At 43.0% G+C, this 27,022-nt stretch overlaps 1 protein-coding gene across 6 annotated transcripts in view; it reads left to right on the top strand.

Annotated features, from left to right (window-relative positions):
• Nucleotides 1-27,022, top strand: part of ESYT2 (extended synaptotagmin 2) — an 81,192-nt gene that overhangs the window by 23,495 nt on the left and 30,675 nt on the right. For 3 of the 6 annotated variants that reach the window (XM_049642211.1, XM_049642212.1, XM_049642215.1), the window contains 7 exons: nt 4,070-4,111; nt 4,958-5,092; nt 7,826-7,902; nt 12,142-12,214; nt 12,464-12,553; nt 20,729-20,784; nt 26,414-26,534. In XM_049642211.1, the coding sequence (XP_049498168.1) occupies nt 4,070-4,111; nt 4,958-5,092; nt 7,826-7,902; nt 12,142-12,214; nt 12,464-12,553; nt 20,729-20,784; nt 26,414-26,534 (594 nt within the window). Of the gene's footprint in view, nt 1-4; nt 3,091-3,544; nt 3,669-4,069; nt 4,112-4,957; nt 5,093-7,623; nt 7,677-7,825; nt 7,903-12,141; nt 12,215-12,463; nt 12,554-20,728; nt 20,785-26,413; nt 26,535-27,022 lie in introns of those variants that run through there. The other 3 variants (XM_049642214.1, XM_049642216.1, XM_049642213.1) reach the window with 3 other exon arrangements.

The following is a 27,022-nucleotide window of genomic DNA, read 5'->3' as shown; positions in this document are numbered from 1 at the left end:
AAATATACGTATATGAAATTTTATCATTACTACTTAAGTGTCGTGGCTCTTCCATGCAAATATTAAATAGAAACAGTCTTTAAATTGCTCGCTTCTTAGTTTTAGAAATAGTGGGTCTGGTAATCGTGCTTTATTGTGAATTGCTATCATGCTTGTTGAACTTTGCTGTCAGCTGTTTCAGGACTTGTACTGTATTTGACCTCTAGAGTCTAGATGAGTAGGTCACTATTAAACACAAAATTTTCTACTTCTGACTTAGTACTTCATACAGTTTTTTTAAAGTTTATTTTGAGAGAGGGCACATGCAGACGCATGCACAAGTTGGGGTGGGTCAGAGAGAGAGAGGGAGCTTGGTCCACACACTGCAAGATCATGAACCGAGCTGAAATCAAGAGTCAGATGCTCCCCCGACTAAGCCACCCAGGTGCCCCAGTACTTCATACAATTTAAGGCATATAATCTGAGGTTTCGGCTTTGCTCTTTGATTGGAGTATGTCCTGCTGAGAATTTAGTAGACTCTGTGGATTAACTGTCTTCATAGCACTTTCAACATCCTTTAGTAATAAAGTAGTCAGGAGCAGGGGCAGACACATCTGGTTTTTTATCCCCAGTCAGTCAGTAGCTATCCTGTATATTGGGGAAGTTAATGGTTCCTGTGTGTAGATTGTTGTAAGAATGAACTCAGGTAACGTACGTTGATAGCTTAGCACAGAACCTGCCACGCACACAGCAGCACATGATACTGCCCTGGCAGTTACTTTGAGTGTACTTGGGTTTGAGTGAAGAGTGATGGTGCCCTCACAGATTTCCCGGAAACCCAGTTGGAGGGAGATTTGTTACCTCAGCCATCCAAGGACCAGGTCTTCAACACCTGCCTTCCTTCACCTGCTCCTCTGAACCTTTTATATGAAAGGCTTTGAAGGGAGCTTATTCTTATCGACCACCTCATTCTGTGATCTTAACCTTCTTGGTTTTGTGGACTCTGAAAATCTGGTAGTGTGGCCTGCAGATTTGCATGCACTCAGCCTTGTGCATGTGGCCTCCCAGACAAGGCCCTCATCTTTGAAGTGGGTAGAAAATCTAGATTAGTCGAAGCTTTCTCTGTGTGAGGCATTGTACTTAGGATACCTGTTTATGGGGTTTCAGAACTTAGCACGAATTGAGTTTTTCAAAGAAACTAAGGAATCGTAAAAAAAGTAAGAATCACTATAAACACATTTTACCCCTGAGGAGTAGTAGGAAAACCTTTGCACTAAACTGCGGAGAAACAGTTTCTCTGAGATTTGTAGGCTTTGTAAGGGGACTCTCTACCAGTTAGCACAAAGGAACTGGCTGCCTACCGCCTGCTCACGGAAAAAGGATGCGGCCCATCTGGCCCAGGTGTGTCTGGCAGGACCTGATGTCTGTGTCTTGGTTATTGAGGAACATGGGCCATCTGTGCATAGAGATGCTGGTGCCAGCCTGTCACGAGCCTGCCGTGTTCTCGGTAGGGTGGGCGCTCCAACGTGTGTTGTGGGTGCTGATTGTCGGCATCACAGCCTAAGACCACAACAGATAAGGGCCTTGTTTTCACAGATGGAGTTGCAGTTATTTACTGGAGATGAGGTATAAATGAACAGTTTGTGTTGTCACTTCGTAAAACTCGGGAGCAAAGAAAAGATCTGAAAACAGGTAAAAGGAATGCTCCAGTAGCAGATTAAATTCATCTTGCTGTAATGTTTTCAAAGGACACTTGACATTGGGAATATTTCTTTATGAAGCAGAGCAGCGGTTCAAGTTTCGTAGAACTGATGCCATGGACCGCCTGTGCACACCCCTCTCATTGACATCGTAGCATCCCCGTCTCGCTGTCACTTATAAGCCCGTGTGGTCCTAAGGATCGTCTTGTCGTGGATAGTTGTTATTTCTATTGAGCGTGGAATGATAAAGAATTTTAAACTAATTCCAACACTACATTGAGGTTTTACACTTCACATAACATTTTACATGAAAGTACAGCCCAAAGAACTTACAGTAATTTCAGTAATTTTCTAAATAGAAACAGATGTCTCTGGAAAGCAAAATAGGATTTGAGGCAAGTCTTTGATCTGCTGTTTGATAAACGTGTAGGAGTTTATGGTCTCGAGTGAGGTAATTGAAACGCGGCTCCTGTGTGTGAGTCCTTAGCTCTGGTAGCCCCACGCAGTTTAGCTGGGAAACCAGGCCAAGCCTCCCTGGGAAGCGGGCGGAGGCAGTCACAGCATCTCTAGAAGAGGCAGGCCTGCGGAGGGTGTTGATGATGGTGTCGTTTACTTAGAAATCTAGAACGAGGAACACATCTACAGTGAAGTAGTTCTGGCTGTCCCCAAATAGGTGCTCAGCACGTGCTTTTCGGTCCTTTCTGTCGCCAGTGTGGCTGGTTGGCTTCAGCGGGGAAGGGCAGAAGGGAAGGCAACCTCACAAGAAATTGCTACGTTGAACCACAGCTGAAGACCTGCCTGAAGGCCTGGTACTCTGGAGTGGCAGCCACCTGTTGCATTCCTGGTCTCTACTTTGCTATAATGTGAAGAAATGGCAGAATACAGCCTGCGGATGAGTTACACGTGTTCCCTAGTCCCAGTCTAGCAAGCCTTGCAACCCTCCCCAGCCAGCCCCAAATGTCTTAGTTCTTGGCGGAAAGTATAGTCCCTTTGGTACTACAGTTCCACTCGGGTCAGGTAGGCCTCTCCAGGCAACATGTCGTCTGGATTTAAGCAACCTTTGCCAACGCTTCTCTTTGCCAAATCTCTCTTCTTGAGCGTCGTCCTTTTTCTTAATTCTGGAAAGTTGCCATCCCTTCGGTTTGGTCCCAGAATGGATTCAAGCTGACTGATGTAGAAACTGTTGTTTCAGTTCCTTCTAGCCCACCGTCACGGTCCAGGCGCATTGAATCTGTGGTGAGAAGGAGTGGGCAGCTCCGGCCTGTGGACACAGAGGAACAGGGAGAACCTGCCATGGCCTCTCCTGTGGAACAGTGTGGCGGGGACAGTGCAGTGACCACGGCCTCCAACGAGGACCCAGTTGCTGCTGGGCCCCATTCAGTGATGTATTCCTCAGGGCCAGGCACGACAGGTGGGGTTGGTTCTCAGAGAACCACGTTCTTGGGAATCTTTCCCCCTGTCACCCACAACCAGAACATTCCCTGACCAGCTCCTCTCAGCCATAGCGTGGGGTACGGGGTTTGTGTTTCACTGACTGCTGCGCCTGTCTTCTTTAGGAAAGTGAGCGTGGCAGTTCCAGAAATCAGAATATTTCTCTGAACACATCTCAGTCACCCTTACAAAGCTGCTTGTGACCCATTGAACATCTAAGCCAAAAATACCATTTTCAGAATGTTAGTATGGTCTGTATGCTCTTCTTTCTTTGAGGGAGTGAGTACATGGCGTTTCTCAGAGGAGAACTCCCTACCAAAACAGCTTTAGCCTTCCTTTGCAAGGGGGTTTTATTTTAATGGCAAAGAAAATACTTCTCCACCTTTTTTCTAAATAGGTTTATTTCTGTCTCTGCAAGTGCTCATTCTCTCCAGTATACAGGCCCTACTCGTGGAGGACTGTAATCAGTATTCATTTGGGAGATAGTGTGAGAGGAGCCAAATGAGGAAACGCATCTGCCGGCTGGTTTGGGGCAAAAGAGGAAGGCAGGAGGGAGAGGTGGGTTCTCGAAGGCTGGGAGTCTGGATGTCTGGAGGACTGATCGCAGTGCCGGCGATGGCAGGGAGAAACCCGTGTCTTACAGAGGAGATGGCATGGAATCGCTCCCTGATGTTCCGGACTCCAGTGCACTCTCCGTGGGGCCTCACAGATTCAAAGAAGGGACTGTAGCCTTGGTGGTCATTAGACTTTTCTGCCTCCAAGTGTTGTTGGGATGTAAAGAGCTGGAGTGTCACACATTTCAGTGTCTCCTCAGAAGCTGTTGTGCGCGCTTCAGAGCAGGGCGTTGTAAAGACGCATTACGTGAACAGTAGGCGAACAATAAGAGTGTTCAGTAGCCTGTGTGACATTTTATAAACAGTTGGGAGTCAATAAGTCATGTGTGTGTGTGTTTCTCTTAGGTTCATTTTCCAGACACTGAGAGAGCAGAATGGCTAAATAAGGTAAGAGTAGAATATACCGAATACCAGATTGTCCGTGGGATTAGAGGGCGAGGGGCCATCTTTCCCTTTTTGGCAATTTGGATGTTGACGATGTGTGAGCTCATTTGGACTTGGTTGGCTTCCGCTCCCCCCAAAATTGAGTCATAACTGATACATTCCTAAATAGTGAAAACTGTGTCTTTAACATGAAAAAATTAATGATATATTCATAGTTGTGTATTTGGCCTTGTGTCTACTTTCCTGATTGGCTAGTGCTCGAGTCTATTTCATAATAATTATAGGCAACATTTTTGAAAATATTAAGAAAAGGGAAATAATTCTCAAGAAATTTAATAATAGATTAATAATTTTAAAAGTTATTTTTAAAGATCACATACTTTGAAGTAGATCTCCTTTTTCCCTATATTTTATATATCCTTAGAACTATAGAGTAAAAACTAATGTAGATTAATGATTCTTTTATAGCACCAAAAGTTAGTCCATCATTAAAGAAAACTCTTTAATGTTTTATTAAGCCCTATACGGTTTTACGTTTTTAGCAATAAGTTGAAACCACAGGGTTTTCTGATTTTTTTTTTATAGCAATTTTAAATGTGCTGGTATGATTAAATGGAATGCTTAACCCGAATAACTAATTCCTGAGACATATTAGTTGGTCAGGAGTTTATTGTTGTACATTTTTGAAGTTCAGATCATGTTGATTTTGCATACCAAAAGGAGACACCCCCTTTTAATTTTCAAAAATGCTGGTAAACTGTAGGGGTGTAATTTTTCATGATGACTTAAGTACATTATTATTTATGTGTTATAGCATCTTGTTTGATATGAGTTCTTTCTTCTTTACAGACCGTAAAACACATGTGGCCTTTTATTTGCCAGTTTATAGAGAAGTTGTTTCGAGAAACCATAGAGCCAGCTGTGCGAGGAGCAAACACCCACCTCAGCACCTTTAGTTTCACAAAAGTTGATGTGGGTCAGCAGGTCAGTTTCTTCTTAAGTATTCTTTCTTGTGCTATGAACACTTAAAAGTTTATTTATTTATTTTGAGAGCGAGGGCAAGCACAAGCCAGGGAAGGTCAGAGAAGGAGGAGAGACAGAATCCCAAGCAGTCTCTGCAACATCAGTGCAGAGCCCGACGCAGAGCTCAAACCCACGAACCATGAGATCATGACCTGAACTGAGATCAAGAATCCAACACTTAACCGACTCTGCCACCCAGGCGCCCCCACGTTGCTGTGAAAACTTTTAAAAATGTATTAAGCTATTTCCAATTATCTTCTAGAGAAAATTGCTCTAGAAAGCAACCTGGGGAAGTTCTGGAAGGGTGTCTCTGCAGCTCCTCCCAGGTCTGCCTCCCATGGGATGCCCTCCCTTGTCTTTTGTGAGGTCCTCACTTGCCCTCATTCTTCCACTGTGGTCTTTGGCCAGTTCGGTTTCCTTGGTTGGTTTCTCTCAGTTCCAGCGTTTCTTTCTACCGCACATCCTTCTGTCAGAATTACCTTTGCACAGTTTTTCACAATTTATCTAGTTGGAAAGGGAGTTTGATATATGAATTCATACTAAAAGTTTAATAATCGACAACAAGCTTAACATGTTTACCCCCTCAAGATCTTTATAAACAACGATTAAGGACTCCCAACACCAGGCTTATAGAATCACATTAATTATATTGATGCAGGGAAAGAAAAATCTTGTTACTGGAATCATACAAAGAAAAACTCCTAATTCCTAATATTACTTCTGGTGAAAGCCTCAAGACAACAGCTAAATTAGTTGCTCATGGCAAGCTTCCTTTTTATTTTTGTAAGTCAGTGTTTACAATGATTACTAACAGTTCAATGTAACATTTTTTTAATTGAGGTGTAATTGACATATAACTTTCCTGTTGTACTTCCCAAGGTAACATTGTTTTATATGCCTAATGAAAATTCAGAATTCAGTAATATTTTTAAACACACACACGCACACGCACACGCACACGCACACACAGCCGTACACACATTTGGAGCACATACAGTAGAGCCAGAGAGCACAGTGTCACCGTATGCTGCAGGTCAGATGTCTTTGCTTCAGCCCCTCAGGGATTTGATAAATGTGGCCAAGGAGTGTCTGACCTGGTGACCTGGTGGCTGCGTTGTGTTTATCAGTGTCCCCAGGCTCATCCCCATCCTATACTCCCAGGCTGTCAGTCACCTTCCTCCATCAGAAGTGATTTTCTGCATACAGAGAACTCTCCATCTTACCTGCTGTTACTCAGCATCTGGGGTCTCCACTGCAGGCGACTGTGTTGTGCTGGGCTGTTTTTCCTCTTGGCTGTGAGGTCTCCAAATAGGTTACAAGCCTGGGGTCTGCTCAGTCCTGTTGTTCGAGCGCACACGTGCCTGCACAGGACACCTTTATTAACACTTCCCTTCAGTATTTACTTCACCGTCTCTGACCTGAAAGGGTCACAGCAGATAGGAAAGCACGATTACACGGTCGAGTGCCAAGTGAACTTGAAGCAGGCATCGGATCGCACACTTTTTCGTAAAGGGCCATTGAGGCATATTCTCCCCGCCCCCCCCCCAACTTCTTTTATAACCCTTTAAAAATGTAAAAACCTTTCTTAGCCAAAGGCTAAATTTAACTTGCAGGCCCTGGTTCACAGTCCCCTGATGTCAGATAATACGCCTGTGTTTGTGGAGAGTTAGAATTCTGGTCCCAGCTGGGTTTGTTTTAGGGAGAATTATGTTCATTTTCTATTACACGCACTTTAAATCTGATTGTGAGATTATCACCCAACGCAGACCTCTAAACTAAGGGAATCTTACCTGATGTGGACATTTAAGCTAAGGATCCTAAGCCACCTATACCCCATTTTCACTCATCAACATAGCGGGTTGAACCATGTTCTTTGTAATTCAACAGTCTGTACATGTTTGAGCCAATATCATTGGGGGAAAGGCCGGGAACCCAAGAGAGTAGGAAGTGTAGGAAAGACTTAGAGTTTAATCCTGTAGCCAGTTGAGGGGTGAGATGTTAGGGCACCTAAGCTGCTTCAGTAAGCGTAGTACTCTTAAAGTATTTCTTCAGCTTGAGTGTTTGATGCCCAAATGGGAGATTGAGAACTTTCCTAGAAGTGATCTCAATGTGATAAAATGGGAGAAGGTTTGGAAGTGGTGTTACAGCTGGGCCCTTGAAATATGACATTTATTACAATCTGCCTTTTCTTTTTACAGTCATGTGATTCTGTCTCTGTCTCAGGTAATAGGTGTTAAAATTATACCTACAGCCAGTATTTTTCATTTACTCAAAAGCTCCATTGTGGTGAAAATCCTAAGAAATGAAAAATTATAAGACATGAAGAAAAAACAGAAAGGAAGTTACGTTTCAAACCATGTAAGGACAGAGTAGAGGGAAAGGATCAAAGTAAACTGGGAGAAACAAGGGGCCGTGGGGCTTGACTAAGCACTCACTGTGTGCCAGGCGCATTTCCTTACGTCCTTTGATTTCGCGGTAACCTCGTTAGATAGATGCCGCTAGGACCCATACTTCACAGATGAGGACACGGAAAAACGGAAGCTACGTAAGTTGCCCAAAGTGAAACATCGAGTACACTGTGAATGCAGAACTGTAATTCCTGTAGCGTGGGGCTAAACTTGTTCTCATCTCTCTGCCATTTGGGTTTATTTTTCACCCTCCCTGCATTTTAAAACAAGCTGCCTCTTGTTTCAGCCACTCAGGATCAATGGTGTGAAGGTGTACACTGAAAATGTGGACAAAAGGCAAATTATTTTGGACCTTCAAATTAGGTAAGTTTTTATCTGTGTCATAGTTAATGACATATAATGTTACTTAGCTAGACCCATAAAGTGGAGGCTATAATGAGCACTCTTCTTACCTGCTGTTTGGTGGATTTTTTTTTATTTTATTTTTTTGTTTATTTTTGAGGGAGAGACAGAGTGTGAACGGGGGAGGGGCAGAGAGAGAGGGAGACACAGAATCCGAAACAGGATCCAGGCTCCGAGCTGTCGACACAGAGCCCGACGAGGGGCTCAAACTCACAAACCGTGAGATCATGACCTGAGCCGAAGTCGGAAGCTTAACCGACTGAGCCACCCAGGCACCCCTGGTGGATTTTGACTAAACTGTTAAAGACCCACATTTATTTATTTTCTGCATCTTAATTCCTAATAGCCTAGATAATTGCCAATTGTAAGTATGTTAAACTTTAAAAAATTGAACACACTACAAGAAAACTACAGACCCATATCCTTTATGAACGTTGATGTCAAAATCTTCAACAAAATACCAGCAAAGTGAATTCACCAACATATTAAAAGAATTATACACTGTGACCAAGTGGAATTTATTTCCAGGGTGCAAGGATGGTTCAACATATGAAAATGAACCAAGCACCGCATTAACAGAATGAATGACCATCTCTGTTAATGTAGAAAAAGCATTTGACAAAATTCCATATTCTTTCATAATAAAAACACTCAACAAACTGAGAACAGAAGAAAACCACTTCAGTGTAATAAAAGGCATATGTGAGAACCCAACAGCAAACATCATCCTCAGTGGTGCAAGACCAAGCTTTTCTTCCAAGACCAGGAGCAGGTGCGTCCACATTCAGTGCTTCGTGGCACTGGAAGTCCTTTCCAGAGCCACTAGGTAAGAAGAAAAAGAAAAGGCATCCAGGTTGGAATGGAAGAAGTAAAATTGTCTCTGTTCACAGGTGATACGATCTTTCATGTAGAAAACCCTAAGGATTCACAAAAAAAACCTCTTTAGAATTAGTAAACAAATTTAGCAAAGTAGCAGAATATAAAGTCTGCACACACACACAAATCGGTTACATTCTATACACTAACCATGCACAGTCCAAAAAATCAAGAGAAAAATCTCATTTACACTAGAATCAAAAAGAATACTTAGGAATAACCTGACAAGGTAAAAGACTTGTACAAAGAAAACTACAAAACATTGCTGTGAGAAATTACAGAAAACATAAGTAAATGGAAGCAGCCCATGTTCTTCATTTGGGAAACTTAATATTATTAAAAATCAACACTAAAAGCAATCTGTAGAATTAGTGCCGTCCGTATAATCACATATCTGATAAGGGATTAAGATCTAGAATATATAAAGAACTTCTAAAATTCAACAATAGCAAAAACAACCCAATTCAAAAGTGGACAAAGGTCTTGAATAGACATTTCTCCAAAGAAGATATACAAATGGACAATAAACACATGAAAAGATGTTCCCCTCATTGATAATCAGGGAAATGCAAATCAAAACAGTGAGATACTACCTCACACCCATTAGGATGGCTGCTATCAAACAACAGAAGACAGCAAGTGTTGGCGAGGATGTGGAGAAACGGGACCCCTTGTGCACTGTTGGTGGGAACGTAAAATGGTGAATTGCTGTTGAAACAGAATAGCTATTCCTCAAAAAATTAAACATAAAATTACCATAAGACCCAGCAATTCCACTTCTGGGTCTATACCCCAAAAAAATTGAAAACAAGGTTTCAAAGAGTATTTGTACACCCATGTTCACACCAGCAGTGTGAACTTGGTCCACTTCTGGGTCTATACCCCAAAAAAATTGAAAACAAGGTTTCAAAGAGTATTTGTACACCCATGTTCACACCAGCAGTAGCTAAAATGTGGAAGCAACCCAGATGTTCGTTGATGAGTGAATAGATAAGGAAAATGTGGTCTGTACATGCAATGGAATATTATTCAGCTTTAAAAAAAAAAAAAAGGAAATCCTTCACGCTGAGCACCAGGTGGTTAAAATAAAAACTTGAAACAAAGATCAACAGGTGACTTTAGTATATAGCTAATTATCTAATACCATCTAAAGCCAAAAATAAAAAAACTTACAAGGAAATTCTGACACATGCTACAATGTGGATGAACCATAAGGACATTATGCCATGTGAAATAAGCCTGTCACAAAAAGACAAATACTGTAGGATTCCGCTTACATGAGGTACTTAGTGTGATTACATTCATAGAGATAGGAAGTAGAAGGGCGTGTACCAGGGTGTGGGCGAGGGGAAGATGGTCGGTTGTTTAATGGGACAGAGTTTGGGTTTGTCAAGATGAAGAGAGTCCTGGAGATGGTGGTGGTGATGGTTGCACAAGATGAAGGTGTTTAACGCCTCTGAACCGTACACTTGAAAATGGTTAAGATGGGACATTTTACGTTCTATGTCTTTTCCTACGATAAAAAATGGGAAAACCGTTAATTGAGGGCAGGCACCACACCTGGCAGATAAAGGTGGTTTTCTTTAGTTCTTGTCCTCATTCTTCGTGAATGTGCTCATGGCTTCCTGTGTCCCTGTGAGGCCTGGTAACACACTGTGCAAGGGGCAGCTGCTGAAGTGTGTCGACTGACAGACACGCTTCACACTTTTGTTTTTTTTGATCCTTGACTGAGGATCCTTTTATAATGTCATCGTTGAGTTTTTAAAGTGTATGAATATAATAAATGTAGAGTGTTGGTAACAATTACCTTTACTTTAGAAAGGAGCATTGACTGCCTCTAATGATCTGATGGAAAACCTACATCTTTAAAATACAGACACTACTGCAAACCCTGTTGTCATCTGTAGAATAAAAGAGGAAGGCCCGCTGGGTCTTCAGCTCAGCTGTGCCCTGGGACGGTCCGCTAGGCTGATAATGAGCTTCATGAGGATGGAAACTTTGAGAACAAAGTTCTCTTGTTCCAGCACTGAGGAGCGTTTCGTACACATTTATTAAACATTTGAAGGGATCAGTTAATGGATGCCGTTGTGAAGATGTAGTCTGGCTTTCATGGTTTTAGCAGCCATGACGACAGATGCAGATTATGCTGCTCAGATATTTATGTTTCTTAAAAAAATCTGCATTCCACTTTTTTGTGTGTTCCACACTGAGACCTTGATTAGATTATTGGCAGTAGAGATGGGGAAGGAGTAATTGACAGATATTAGGAAATGAAGTGATTGTATCTTAGGGTGAAGAAGAGGAAAGTTTCAAGATTTTTTTTTTTTAATGTTTATTTATTTTTGAGAGAGAGACAGAGCTCCAGCAGGGGAGGGGCAGAAAGAGAGGGGGACACAGAGAATCCAAAGCAGTTTCAGGCTCTGAGCGGTCAGCACAGAACCCGACTCGAGGCTCGAACTCACGGAGCATGAGCTCATGCCCTGAGCCGAAGTCAGCTTCACCAACTGATCTACCCAGGCGTCCCTCAGGATGGTTTTTTAACAGGTGATTGGACCAGTTAGATCCAGAATCCTGTTCAGTGAGAAGAATCTATTGGTGCTGGTTTTAACACCGGGACATAAATGTTAGAAGAATTCATCCCAGATGTTTTTCATTAGTATTTTACTTGTGTTCTTAGGCACCGTCCTTCCAGCATTTCTCAAACTTCCCGCAGACGTTCTCAGGCAGGAGCAGGAGCGTGACGTGCTACTTTGGGAGTTGAGGATGGGAGTCAGATCATAGCGACCCCACAGGAAACCTGCTCCTATTAGGAATAGATGCAAGCCTGACCTTCAGCGCTATGCTCTATTAATGCTGTTGTTTTGTTGGTTTTGTTTTGTATTAATGTTTGCCATGACTTGATCTTTGAGTGCCCCCCACGTGGATGCATCATTTCTGACCTTTGGTGTCACAGAGCCCTGGAGCACTGCTGTTAGTTTTCTCACGACTGGAGAGAGCATGGGTGCAAAATTTACTTCTGGCGAAATATAAACTTTTTTAATATCTTAAACAAAAACAGTTGTTTACAAAACGAGTGAAAACTACATTCCATCAAGAAACTGATCCAGAAATTGCCCTTTGAGAAGTGACGTGTGTAATCAGTGTGGCAGGTGTCAAGTCTGCTAGCAGGGACATGTGCAGTTCCAGGCATTAAAGACTCAGATATGGGTCTCAGGTTTGCCTACAGGCTGCTTTTGGTTGCTTTGCTCTCATTTTACTCAGATTGTAGACCTTGCAGATCTGTGGTGATTAAGAGATAGTAATACAGAACTTTTTCTTTACTAGTTTTGTAGGAAACTGTGAGATTGATTTGGAGATCAAGCGATATTTTTGTAGAGCTGGTGTGCAAAGTATACAGGTAAGGTTTTTAAAGTTTCATAGTCTTCCAAAATTCCCTATGCTGTATTCAAAAATAAAATTGTGAAGTTTTTATTAACTGAGAATTTCTTTGAAGTTTAAGTTTTTTATTTGTAGGTTATACTTGAGAGAAACCTGAAGTCAAATGCTCAGAAGTCACTAAGACGATCATGTGTCCTCCTTCTTGAGTCAGTAAATGGCCTGTGGAATTGTCTTCTGTGACATGTTTTGGTTTCCCATTTGAATTTAGATTCATGGTACCATGCGGGTGATCCTGGAACCATTGATTGGAGACATGCCCTTAGTGGGAGCCTTGTCTATCTTCTTCCTTAGGAAGCCAGTAAGTCGATGCTGATTTCATTTTTCCTATTCATTGGCAAGACTCTGTAAAGCAGAGAAATAGTCTGTCCTTCACTCTCTTTTCCCTTTTCTGACATATGAATTCTGTGTTCATACCTCTTTAAAATGCTCTTAATGGAGGGCTTCATCTCTTAATAGACAGCTTTTTTCCTGATTATAAAATAATGTTTGTTACAGAAAATTCGAAAATAGACTTTTTATGTAGTATTTATTTATTTATTTATTTATTTATTTATTTTATTTAAACTTTGTTTAGTTTTGGGAGGTGGGGACCGAGGACCCAAAGCAGGCTCTGCACTGAGCCTGGAGCCTGGTTGGGATTTTCTCTCTCCCCCTCTGCTCCTCCCTGCTCGTGTTCTTTCTCTCTCTCTCAAGATAAATAACTTAATTTAAAAAAAGACTCCCTCTTCCCCTCCCTTTGACTTCTAAGGCTCCTCCCCCTCACCTGGGTGGTCCTTACCTATAAGGCTCCTCCTTACCTGGGTTCCTGCAGCCTCTGACTGGCTTCCTGTCTTGGCCCCGTCTTCCGTAGACTTCATCACTGGGGTATCTTCCCAGGGTGCAGGCTGACCCACTAGGGAGCATCTCTCCCTCACAGTCCTCATGGTAGAGGTGGGGTCTCTCTCCAGCCTCCTTTGCTGGCACTGCCCCTGGTGAGCATCCCAGTTTCCGGCCTCAGGGCAGAATCATAATCCAAATAGTACCAACCCCATTGTCTCTCACTGCCTCCTGTTGTCTTTTCCTTCCCCCAGAACACTGTCTTCATCCCTGTGTGTCCTTTCCAGAGACACAGGTGGTCGGCTTTCCCTGTGTTCCTTTGATGCCGGACTGCCCTGTGAGTTCTGGCACACTTCTTGTTAACTCTTTCAAAGCCACAGCCCCATCTGTCTCCATACAGTTCAGTAAATGTCTGATGGATGCATTGATCTGTTTCTCAAATATCTTTTCATGATATGCCACTTTTGTTACCTTTGTGAGTCCTTTCTGGAGGTACCATTAACATCGTGTATAGTTTAAAACGGAAACGTTAATTTTTATAATTCGATTTAAATAACTTAATGCAAATTGTTGTTGGGTTTTTAAAATACAGGTTTATTTAGACTGGACTACAAGTGGTATTTTTTCTGTATGTAAAAACACAAGAGTTAAGTGTCTTTACTTTAAGTTGCTGCTAAAATTGCTGTTCTGATTTGCTTTTTATCGCTTAAATAATGGGCTTATTTTTAATGTATTTTACTACACAAAACGCAGTGAAGTTAAAAAGGCATTAAGGAATCTCTTAAAATTCAATTTCTTAAAATTTTAAGAAATGAAGAATTCTATACAAGATTTACAATTCATGGCGCTTTTTCTACATACCAGTTATTTAAAAGCCTTTATGTGTAAGAAACTTTCTTCATTAATGAATATAAAAAAACTAATCTTTAGCAGATGGCAAAGTATTTTTAATTTACAGGAAATTTTTAACAATTAAAAGAAAGACCTTTTTTCAGTTCAGAAAACAATGAAATCCAAATCTTTAAATCTCCCTCAAAACTTAGCAATACTCTTCCTTAGGTTGGATCTTTCATAGGGTTATTAACTTTAAAAATAACGTTGTAATATAACTTCCAAACAAAATCTTAGTGTCAGAAATGGAGGAGTCTGTGAAGAGTTCAGAATCATTCATTTCCTTATATGGCAAGTAAAGTCTCCAAACATATGCTTTGGAGAGAAGGGATTTTTTTTTTTCAGTTATTTTCAACTGGAAAATATGAGTGCAGAACTCACTGCTAGCTGCCAAGTAACTCCTTGTCACCCCAAGGAAAAATACAGCTAGAAAGATTGGGGGGGATTGGCTAAGCAGATGATATAAAAGTACAATGCCAGAGACTCTCATGAAACCTTTGCACATTTTTGTTCTTGTTGATTTGTTTAGTTTTGTTGGTGTGCTACCTGCTCAAAAAAAGAACTAAAAGTTTCTAAAGTGACCAACTTTTTTGGAGCACAGTGAAGTGTAAGTTCACAGTGAAGTGAAGGTTAAGTGACAGACTTGGGTATCCTCCGGCCTAGTCTTCCGCACCTGGTCTTCCTCTTCTGACCGTGTGCTTTGCATGGTGTGTTTCACCTCTGTAAGCCCAGGTTTCCCCATCTGTAATGTGGAGATGAAACGTCAGTGGGTGTGTCCCCATCTGTAACATGGGAACTACTGCCTCACAAGATTAAATGCCAGTAGGTGCCTGGTGCATAGGAAGTCCTCAGATTTTTACGAAATCAAATATTTTCCTACACACAGGTTTAGCATTCGGGTGGGTCTTAACAGCAGAAGTCAAGGTTTGGTAAACACGATAACTTAAGTGAAGGCTCTGGTAAGGGCTGGAACAAGCCAGTGTCTCCCCCTGACCCGTGTCCTGGGAGCTGGCCACTCACACTGACACGACTGTTGTTGTAATTTCCTCAGGCACACGCGCATAGGGTCCCTTTGGTGTCCTCAGTTCTTTCTTTCCCTGGGGTACGGATTAGCCTAGAGTAAATCTAGGAGATGATCTGGGGCGTGCTGAGAATGCGTTTATCCTAAGAGGGTCCTCCCAGCTAGCAGACAGCATACATACTTCCTGAGTCTTTGAACCACAGATTGTATTTCGCCATCTGTAAAAATGGAAATAACATCTTCCTTTTACAGTGATTGTGAGAAGAACTTGAGTCCTGTTAGCTACAACTCCAGCAACTGAGATCCCTTAATCGAAGGAGGGGAAAAAAGGAAAGCCTTTATTTAAGTGAAATTAGTGTGTATTTGTCTCTCTCAAAACCTACTGGAATGCAGAGCTTGAAAGCCTTTGTGACTCTCATCCGTGCCTGTTAGGCCTCTGCTGCATGCTCTCTCCCCTCCGAGACCACCTTCCTCGGGTCCTCCCGTCCACAGGCCAGAAACAAGGCTGCCAGTATACTCAAGAGGCAGTGCTCCCCTTCCTGGCTCCCCTTCCCTGTTCCGTCTGGGTCAGATACAGACCCCTGGCCCAGCTGGGAGGAGGAACGTTGCAGTGTATGAATCAGGCTCCTGGAAGCCAATTCCTGCAGCCCTGTGTGGAAAGGAAGGGCTGGGCAGGCATGCCCACTAGAGTCCACCGGACAGGAGAGGGTCCCAGACTTAGAGCACACATCAAGTCACTTGGGAGCTTTGAGGGTATTTGTCCTGGCGGGTGTTCTCCGAGTGTCTTCTTGGATCTCTGCTTTGATACCTTTCGTTGTTTTGGATAGTCTAGCCCTACCCCCAGTAGTTGGGATGAGGGAGCTCCCCATTGCCCTCATCTGTCCTGAGTCTTGGGGCTGGCCCTCTTTCGAGTGATCTCGCCTTCTCATGCGCGTCTTTGCTGGATCTTACGCAGGAGTGAGTGCGCACACCTACCTCCAGCAGTACAGGGTCTGATGGTCAGGGCCTGGGATGGTGTCCTGTGCTCCTCAAGACACAGCGCGTGTTTTCTTCTCACCCCCCAGCTGCAGTGAGCCTTCAGCTGTGTGTCCCTCCTCCCAGTGGCTTCTCTTCCTTACAGCGGAAGGTGGCGTTTGTGTCTCCTGAAGCAGCCGCTTCCTCCGTGGCCTCACCCCTGCAAGAGACGCTCTCCCCAGTCTCTGCAGCACACAGGCACTGCTCTGCCCACAAGTGGGTTGCAGATGCCCCGTGTCTGGATTTACTCTGGCTCACCTGAACTGGCCTTTAACGGTCAGGATCTAGCTGGAACCTCTCAGTTGCCCTGTGGTACCTCAGCCACTCTCGGAGTCTCCCAAAAGGAAGGGCTGGTGGCCCTGTCACCTCAGCTGTCTGGCACATTCAACAGTGATGCTCTTTGCAGTTTTCGACATCCTGGAAAGAGCATCACCTCGGGGAATCTGGAAGTCCCAGGAGTAACAAAATAAGGAGAACGTTCTTGACTTGACCATCAGTGAAAACTGACTAACTGAAAAACTCTGGAGAGGGGCGGGAGGCACCAGTCTGTATTTTATCAGGCTTCCCAGATGATTCGTGGTCTGTACTGTACAACTTAGTGCACCTAGAACACTGGCATATAGTAAGTGTGAAATCAGTTGACTGTATGTTTTACTGCATCCATCAGCCCATGCATTTCTGGAAAAGCAGAGAGGAGAAAGGCATGTCTGTGGTTTTCATGACATAAGCAGATTGGTTTGTGTCGTTCCAGTGGAACTGGAACCACGTCACTGACCCCGTTTCTCCTAGAAGAGTGACAGCAGCCCAAGAGGGTGATTGGGAAATCTGTCCCACTGGCTCTTGAATTTCTCCCAGAGAGCTTAGTCGTCCCAGGGCAGGGGCGGGGCGGGGCGGGGGCCAGACCTGGGTCCCGGCCCTCTCGTGGCTGCCTTCTCAGCCCTCACACTCACACGTGCGTTCACGCTCACACTTGTTCTCACACACACGTTCTCACACATGCTCATTCCGACACACGCTCACGTTCTCACACGTGCCTTCACACTCACACTTGTTCACATGTACACGTTCTCACACACTCGTTCTCTCACATGCTCGTTACCTTGCACTCGTTCTCACATACACGCACACTCGTTCTCATGTACACTTCTCCCCACATGCTCATTCTTACACATGGTCTCAAACGTGTGTTCACACTCACTTGTTCTCATGTATGTTCATTCTCACGTGTTTGTTCTCACATTCGCATTCACACTTACACTTGGTCTCATGTACACTCATTTTCACACTCATTCTCATCCTCATTCCTACATGTTCTCAAACATGCTTACTCTTTCTCACACTTGTTCTTATACACACATTCTCACACATGCATTCACACTCACTTGTTCTCGTGTCCATTCATTCTCACACATGTGCTCGTTCTCATGCTTGTTCTTACACACGCATTCTCACGTGTTCACACTCTCACATGAGAGAGTTCTCTCACATATGTACATTCATTCTCATGCACTTGTTCTCTCACACTCATTCTTACACATACACATATTCTCATATGCTCCCGTGTTCGCACATACACTTGTTCTCACACAGGCGTTAATTCTCTTACACACTTATTCTCTGGTACACTCATTTAAAAAAATTCTTTTTAATGTTTATTTTTTTTTGAGAGAGACAGAGCGTAAGCAGAGGAGGGGCAGAGAGAGAGAGAGAGAGACACAGAATCTGAAACAGGCTTCAGGCTCTGAGCTGTAAGCACAGATCCCGACGCAGGGCTCGAACTCACCGCGAGATCATGACCTGAGCTGAAGTCAGACGCTTAACTGACTGAGCCACCCAGGCGCCCCTCTGATAACACTCATTTTTACACATCACTCACAAGTCACGTGCTCATTTTCTCACACAAAAGTTCTCCCTCCCCTCTCTTATTCCTTCCTCCTCTGTGGCTCTGGGCTCTTCCTGTCCCTATCTCCCCTGTGTTCAAGGATATGACAGCCCATCCTTCAGGCCCTTGAAAGGGCCCCTTTCCTGGGGGCTTGTCTCTTGCATTCACATCCCTTCTCAAACCCAGCTGAATCCTGCCCTTCGTGAATCCTGTTCCTGCCTCCCTGGTGTTTTGTTTCTCTGAGCTTGAGTAACATTTAAATGCATCTCATGGTTTGTTGGTTTTTTTTTTTAACGTTTTATTTATTTTTGAGACAGGGAGAGACAGAGCATGAACAGGGAGGGTCAGAGAGAGGGCGACACAGAATCTGAAACAGGCTCCAGGCTCTGAGCTGGTAGCACAGAGCCCGATGCGGGGCTCGAACTCACGGACCGCGAGATCATGACCTGAGCCGAAGTCGGCTGCTTAACCGACTAAGCCACCCAGGCGCCCCCATCTCATCATTTTGACAGGGGTCATGAGAGTAAGCCGTCTGTCACCTGATGTTTTATAATCTCTAGTTTTTTTTTTTTAATATTTTTTAATGTTTATTTGTTTTTGAGAGAGAGACAGAGCATGAGCGGGGGAGGGGCAGAGAGAGAGAGGGAGACACAGAAACCCAAGCAGGCTCCAAGCTGTCAACACTGGGCCCAGCGTGGGACTCGAACCCACAAACTGCGAGATCATGACCTGAACGGAAGTCTGATATCAACTGACTGTGCCACCCAGGCGCCTCTATAATCTCTAGTTTTAACGTCGCTTCCAGGGGACCCATTAATCTTTGGATGTTTCCCAAACTTTCTGATTGAACAACATGCCCCAGGCTCATTAGTCTGGAATCAGCTGTTTCTTCAGAATCCCTTGGAAAATGTGTTTAGAGGTCATGATCAGGGCGCTGGCCACTGCCCGTTGCCCCACTGCCATTTGCTTCTGCACCTGTTCTTTCGGTGGGGGATGGGCACCCAGTATGAGGGGATGGATGGGGGAGGCGCCAGCATGAGTTTATATTGGTAGTTGCAATAAATTTGTATTTCATTTCTCTTACTCTGAAAAATAGTTTTTCAGTGCTTCTTAAATTTTTTTAAGTTTTGGTCTGTCCGAAACAAACCTTTGACTCTTCTGGTTCATACTTGTTTATAACTATCCACTTCCCAAAGGGATTTGAGAAGTTTTATTGCTGCAGCTATATGGGTAATTGAGATCATGCCATTTCTTATAGTATTTCTTCCACAAATATAAAGCACAAGTCAGTGTTTCTAATCAAGCTTTTTTTTTTTAACCTGTCTATATCCACTAAACGGAATCTTTTTTTTTTTTTTTTTTTTAACGTTTATTTATTTTTCAGACAGAGACAGAGCATGAATGGAGGAGGGTCAGAAAGAGAGGGAGACACAGAATCCAAAACAGGCTCCAGGCTCCGAGCGGTCAGCACAGAGCCTGACGCGGGGCTCGAACTCACGGACCGTGAGATCATGACCTGAGCCAAAGTCGGACGCTTAACCGACTGAGCCACCCAGACGCCTCCGGAATCTTTTTTTTTTTTAAATGTTTTTATTTTACTTTTGAGAGAGAGAAAGCATGAGAGGGAGAGGGGCAGAGAGAGAGAGGGGGCGACACAGAATCCAAAGCAGGCTCCAGGCTCTGAGCTGTCAGCACAGAGCCCGACGTGGGGCTCGAACCCACAAACTGTGAGATCATGACCTGAGCTGAAGTCAGAAGCTTAACTGAACTACCAGGCGCCCCTGAATGGAATGTTATCTTAGCCAACTATGTAAGAATTATTCTAACTAAATACCCAAATACCCACTAGAGAAATGAGCAAAATAAGATACAAGTAATGAATGGATAGAACGTGTTCCGCTAATATCAGGAAAATGCAAATTGAAACAGTGATAAAGTACCATTTTTTTAACTACCAGGTGGACTGACTTTTACTGTCGGTTTTTGATGAGGGTAAAAAGAAAGAACATTTTATACATTTTGGGCGGGAATTTAAATCAGTACAGCATTTTTTTCTTTAGGGCAACTGGGTAGCATCTATCAACAAAAAATGAACATATGGGGGCACCTGGCTGGCTCAGTCAGTGGGGTGTACGACTCTTGATTTGCGGGATGTGAGTTCAAGCCCCACATTGGCTATGGAGGTTATTTTTAAAAAATAAAAATCTTTGGGGCACCTGGGTGGCTCAGTTAAGCATCTGATTCTTAATTTCAGTTTAGGTCATGATCTCACGACTCGTGGGATTGAGCCCCACATCGGGCTCTGCGCTGACAACACAGATCCTGCTTGGGATTTTCTCTCTCTCTCTCTCTCTCTGCCCTTCCCCTGCTCGTGCTCCCTCTCTTTCTCAAAATAAACTTAAAAATTTTTTTAAATAAAGGAATTTAAAGTAAAATAAAATCAAAATTTTTTAAAAAATGAGTGTATATCTTTGACCAAAACTTTCACGTTTTACATGCTAGTCTACATATGCTATAAGAACACGTATGTAAGATTTTCACTGAATCATAACTTATAATAAAAGAGAAATTATAAATACTCTAAGTGCTCATCAATAGGAAAGTTATATAAATTATTATTCGATTTTACTGGAGGAAACTGATATTATCTAAAAGCAAAACAAAAAAAGAGATGGTTCTCCAGGTACCAATAAAGGACAGTGGCTTTGATTTTTCCCAAGCAAAAAGCAAGGTAAGGTGTAGGACAGTATTACATACTACCTCATTTTGTTTATAAAGACACTTGTATGATTTGATAATTGGAAATAATCTGGATACTTAATATTTTTGCCCTTTCTTTTTTGAAACAGCTGATAGAAATTAATTGGACAGGACTGACTAATCTTCTCGATATCCCTGGATTAAAGTAAGTATGATGTCATGGCCTATGGTTAGCTTGTTTATGATATAACGTGCAGTTCTAGTGTCATGGGAATAACACAGAACGGGTAAGGCCTGTGTCCAAGGCAGACTCTGAGCCTTTTCATAGGCTCTCACATGTGACTCAGGTGAAGAGACTCAGATTCCTGAGACCTGCGTCTGAGGCATGGGGACCAAGTGAGTGAAAGGGGAGTGGGTGAGAGTGTTAGACTGGGTCCCTCACCCTTCATTTTACTTTTTACTCATCATGAGGCATCTTTCCAGCTTTGGTAGGTTTGTTTTTTTTTATTTTTTTACTTTTTTTTTTTTTTTTTTTTTTAAGTAGGCTCCATGTCCAAAGTGGAGCTTGAACTCATGACCCTGAGATTAAGAGTCACATGCTCTACCAACTGAGCCAGCCAGGTGCCCCAAGTCCCCAAGTGTTGGTGTTTTAGAAAAGTAGCAGCCTTTTAATAACTTGTAAGTTAATTTTTAAATTTGGTTTTTATTATTTTCCCAGAAAAATAAAGGAAACTTCAAAAATGAGTATATATTATAAAACTAGCCTTCTGGGTTGTTTTCAGGCTGTGCTGCTGCCTTCCGTTCCTCCAGCATCCCCTCCCGGAAGGCAGGTGTAGGCACTGGCCTGGGTGTGAGAGCTGAGAAACCTGGAGTTTCTGCCTTGTGTCCCTGGGAGTCCTTCGTTATTCTGTAGCAGTCTCATATTTAAAACATGAGGGAATTTGGGGCACCTGGGTGGCTCAGTCGGTTAAGCATCCAACTTTAGCTCAGGTCATGATCTCACAGTTCATGGGTTCGAGCCCCACATCTGGCTCTGCGCTGACAGCTCAGAGCCTGGAACCCACTTCAGATTCTGTGTCTCCCTCTCTCTCTGCCCCTCCCCCACTCATGCTCTGTCTCTCTCTGTCTCAGAAATAAACATTAAAAAATTTTTTTTATAAACATGAGGGAATTTGCCTAAAACAAGCTTATGAAACTGTGAAGGGCACATTCCTGCTGTGAGGGAAATGAAGACTTCCTCATTGGGTCACAGCCATCTGTCTTATCTAATGGAAGGCAACTGTTTGTGGCAAACCTGTTGTTGCCAAGCAGAAGGTTCTAGAATCCTGCCTTTGCTATTTACTTTTGTATTTTAGGGTTGCACTATATCACTGATTGGTTACAGTTACATATGTTCCTGGTAGATAACGTTTTAATGTGTTTTTTTTCCTAAAATAACTCAGAAATTAAAATTTTTTTTCTATTCCTGTGTGTTTGTTTATGCCCCTAAAATGGTAATTGGAAAGAACTTTATTTTGTTTCATTATCAGGGAAAAGTTAGGACTTTAATAAAGTGAGGCATAGTGGGGCACCTGGGTGGCTCAGTCGGTTGAGTCTGACATCGGCTTAGGTCATGATCTCACGGCTTGTGAGTTCGAGCCCTGCGTCGGGCTCTGTCCTGACAGCTCGGAACCTGGAGCTGCTTTGGATTCTGTGTCTCCCTCTCTCTCTGCCCCTCCCTTGCTTGTGCTCTGTCTCTGTCTCTCTGCTCTCTCTCAAAAATAAGTAAACATTTAAAAAAAATAATAATAAAGTGAGTCCTAATAATAAAAATCTTTTTTTAGGTACTGTGGTTTTATGGATCTAGAAAATACTGTTACTTTAAAAGATCTTTGCAAAGAACAGACAACTTTAAGAGTTCTTGAAGTATTCATTAGGATTCTTGTTTGCAAGCAGCAAAGCCAACTCAAGTGGTCTTAAATAAAAAAGTAAATAAATGAGTAGGGGGCGCCTGGCTGGCTGTCAGAGAAACATGTGACTGTGGATCTCGGGGTTGTGAGTTCGAGCCCCACATGGGGTGTAGAGATTGCTTAAGTAAATAACCCTTAAAAAATAAAGCAAATGAGTACATAGATCCTGTTTTTTAAGACAACTTGTTCATGTATCCAACCAGTAAGTATTGAGTGCCTGCCATGAGCCAGCCACTGTTGTTAGTGCTGGAGTGTAGCTCTGAACAGAACAGCCACACTCCTGTCGTGGAGCTCCACTTCCAGTGGCTCATTCCCAGCCCCTGTCGCTGGGCAGGCTGGAGCATTGTGTGGATGAAGTCAGGCAGGTGTTGGTGTCCAAATGATGCCCTAAGCGCTCTCTGTCCCAATCTTGACTCTGCTGTTCTCTGCATGGGTTTGTTATCAGGCAGGCTCTTGCTATGAAGTCGCAGCTCCTCTGTTCTTCATGCTTAGCAACTTCAGTCTAAAAAGAACCTTCCGCTGGTTCCAGCACGAGTTCCAGGGCTGATTTCTGTTTGTCCACCCATCCTTGGACAGATCCTGTGATTCTGATGACCAGGTCTTCTGCCTGCTCCCAAAGGAGGAAGAGAGGACCAGGGTGAGGGGCTGGGGGCAAGCAATGGAAGAACCTGCCCCAGACCTCTCATCCGGGCGGGCAGATGCTAGGCAGCCAGCAAAACAACAGATCGCTGTTGCCATTTAGTGTGGAAAATGTGTTCTCCTTTGTATATCATGGGAGGGCTGAAATAAACACAGCCTTGTCCAAAGCAGCTACCCTGTAAATAGCATCATATTAGTTGCCTTACAGGGTGAGCCAGAGGGCGTGTTTTGCCTTGGCAAGCCTGCAGCTGGGGCAAGTCAGTCCCAAATCATTTATTTAAAAGAGAGATACAGGCGCACCTGGCTGGCCCAGTCAGTAGAGCATGATTCTTGATCTTGGGGTTGTGAGTTCAAGCCCCATGTTGGGTGTAGAGCCTACTAAAAAATAAGAGGTGCCTGGATGGCTCAGTTGGTTGAGCATCTGACTTCAGCTCAGGCCACGGTCTCATGGTTCGTGAGTTCAAGCCCCGTATCACGCTCTGTGCTAACAGTTCAGAGCCTGGAGCCTGCTTAGGGTTCTGTGTCTTCCTCTCTCTCTGCCCCTCCCCTGCTGGTGCATGGTGTGTGTGTGTGTCTCTCTCTCTCTCTCTCTCTCAAAAATAAACATTAAAAAAATACTTAATAAAAAATAAAAAGGGAGATGTGTATCACACACATGTCTGTACACATTGAGATACATATATACATATACTCCATTTTATTTAATGATTTTTTTTTTTTTTTTTGTCAGAGAGCATGAGTGGGGGAGAGGGGCAGAGGGAGAGCGAATCCTGCGTAGGCTGCACGCTCAGCGTAGAGCCTGACGTGGGTCCCGATCCCACAACCCTGGGATCATGACCAGAGCCAAAATCAAGAGTTGGACACTCAAAATGATTGAACCACCCAGGCACTCCTAATTAATGACTTTATATGTAGATAGGTTCTCTTCATATAGTAATAGCTTTAACTATTTTATGTATAGAATTTTATGCACGAGACACACAAAATACATACTTATACTTAGTGTTTAGAGAAATACATTTATCGTTAAAAATATATACTCATGTATATTAGAAGTATAGAGGGAAATACCATTCAGAAACAAAGCCATGGGACACCTGGGTGGTTCAGTCAGTTGAGCGTCCAACTCTTGATTTTGGCTCAGGTCATATCCCAGAATCGTGGTATTGAGCCCCACATCGGGCACCGTGCTGGGCATGGAGCCTACTTAAGATTCTCTCTCTCCCTCCCTTTGCCCCTTTCTTCCTTTCACATGCTCTCTCTCAAAAAAAAAAAAAAAAAAAGCTATGGTATAAAAGGAATATATAAAAACATCTTTTTAAGTAAAATTGTGTATTCATATATAATATATATAACTTATACATAATTCTGTAAAATTTATATAATATACAACATTCTGTATTTGTATTTTGTATTTATATAATATTTTGTATTTTATGTTATAAAAGTAAATAGTAACTTTGAACCTAATATAATGAAATCTCGCCTTGAGCATTATAAAATGAACCTCTACATGCTGTATTCATTGATTATGAAAACAAAAGGTATCATAAGATAATAATGCTTGAATTGCTGCGCTTTAGCTTATATTTTGACTATCCCCACATGTTCCAACGAAGAGCCCTACAGGGATCCTAAGGAATGAGAATTAGGATAGAAACAAAAGTGAGGTAAAGAGGCAGCAGTTCCAAAGGACAAAGAGGACTGGACACGATAGGAAGCCCTTCCAGTGTGACAAGATTGTGACAGCATCCGGGACAAGCAGAGGGGCAGCCGGGAGCAGCACCGCAGCTAGGGAAATTCTGGAAGAGCCTGGACATGTGCACTGGGGGATAGAAAGGAGAGCAGGGGTGAGGCACCAGGGTGGGCCTTCTGCTGCTTTCCTGGGTGCTGGGCCGGAGTCTGCACAGCTGGGCGGCTGGTGAGCAGTCGTCCTGCCACCGTAGCAGCTAGGGGATTCTTGAAAGCAAGTCGTCATCAAAGGGCTCTCTGCTTCAGCAGATTTTTCTCAGTAGAAACAAAACCAGTATTTTGGAGGGGGCGGGGGATGCCTGAAGTAAGAAGTGCTCCGGCATCCAAGCCCCGAGGACCGCCTCACACCGCTGCGTAGCAAACACGTATCCAGTGTCTGCCGCCTGAAACCCTCTGAGTCTCTGGCGTGTTAACGTCTGATTAGCCGACCTTTTCAGAGAGTTGTTGTCCGTGTTGTCTGTGGGGTTGTGGGTTTTCAGTCCTTTTTCCATCATGAATGGAAACGTTCTAAGTAAGGTAAGCCCTGTGCCTCGTCGTTGTATTTGGATGCCCAGCTTGCAGTGAACATTCAGTTTTTATTACTCACTGAACAACAGTGACTTCCACTCTGTCCCAGTGGTTGTTTTTATATGTACGGTTACTTTACACATTTATGTTAATAATTGTAACATCTGAAAAGTCCTCGCAAGAAGTAAAACTCTCTTAAAAACTTTTCAGTTCTGGTTAAAGGTGTTCTTCCATAGCAATGAAACTTCATTTACATGCGCTTTCAAAAATGTTGTCACATACATACTGCTTAATTCTCAAATTTATCCCAAAGAGTAGGCAAAAATATATCAAAAGTACATTTGTTTCTTTATCCTCCACAGCTTTATACATATTACTGAGTTCTCTGGGCAGTAGTTAATTCAAAATTATTACAGTGGTGAGTACCCAAATACAGTGTGAAGAGAAGAAACTGTAAATTCTTCTACTTCATTGGGACCTATGGACATATAATGAGAGAGATTTAATGTTAGAAACATGGAATGAGTAGATGGATGTTTGTTATGGTATTCTCTGCACTTTTGTGGATGTTTGAAATATGCTAAAAAAAAATTTAATGTATCTTAGTATTAGGTCAATGATAAAGTTACATAGAATGTATGAAACATTTAGAATATTATGAAATGTAGCCAGAATATATTACCTTGTGTTTTCAGCTCTACTCAACTATATATCTCAACTATACATGCACACGCACACACACACACACGTGTGTGTGTGTGTGCGTGTTTGTGTACATACACATATACATCCCACATAATGGTCACCATAGCCATATCACAGCTACTGCCTTAAAATGCTTGTTTTAAATACTGTTTTGGAGAAATTCGACAACTCCAACCCTGTAAATGGGATATTAGATCATGTTTGTGCTTAAGTTTGCTATTAAAGGCAAGACCTACTATTGATGTGCCTGATAGTTGTTCTTTTTTATTGCCCTCCTAATAGTGGTCTGTCAGATACCATCATTCTGGATATAATATCAAACTATCTGGTGCTTCCCAATCGGATCACCGTTCCTCTTGTCAGTGAAGTTCAAATAGCACAGTTGCGGTTTCCTATACCAAAGGTAAGTATGCCTGCGCCCCTGTTAGCACTTAGGTGTAGATATGGGACGGCCTATCGCATATTTGGGTGTTGTAACTTGCTGTGGTTCTCTTAGCAGTGACCTTGCCACATGGATCTGGATGTGATAGTTTGGCCTGTCACAGTTCTTGAGGGATTGGCTAAGGTACATCACAGAAACTTCAGGGCAATTCTTAATCCTCAGCCGTGAACATCCAAGGTGCTTATAGGGATTTAATCCTGCAAATGCTATTCTGCAAGTCCTAAAGGACAGCTGTGACAACTTAGTTGTCATCTCAGAAAGCATATACTATTTGTAATAACAGAATCTAAGAGCTTAGTACGCGATGGGAACTTTGTGTAATGACTGGTACACGTTTTCTCTCAGAGATGAGAATATGGTCATCTCGAATCCTTGAATAAGTTAACGTGGCAGAAGCAGTGCTGCTGTTACCAACTGCCCTGGATGAAATGGGAAGGCAGGCCTGGGTC

Source organism: Panthera uncia, chromosome A2 (genome assembly GCF_023721935.1).
Source record: "Panthera uncia isolate 11264 chromosome A2, Puncia_PCG_1.0, whole genome shotgun sequence".
Taxonomy (NCBI): domain Eukaryota; kingdom Metazoa; phylum Chordata; class Mammalia; order Carnivora; family Felidae; genus Panthera; species Panthera uncia.
Note: the sequence above shows the minus strand (reverse complement) of the source record. Positions and strands in the feature narration are given on the sequence as shown.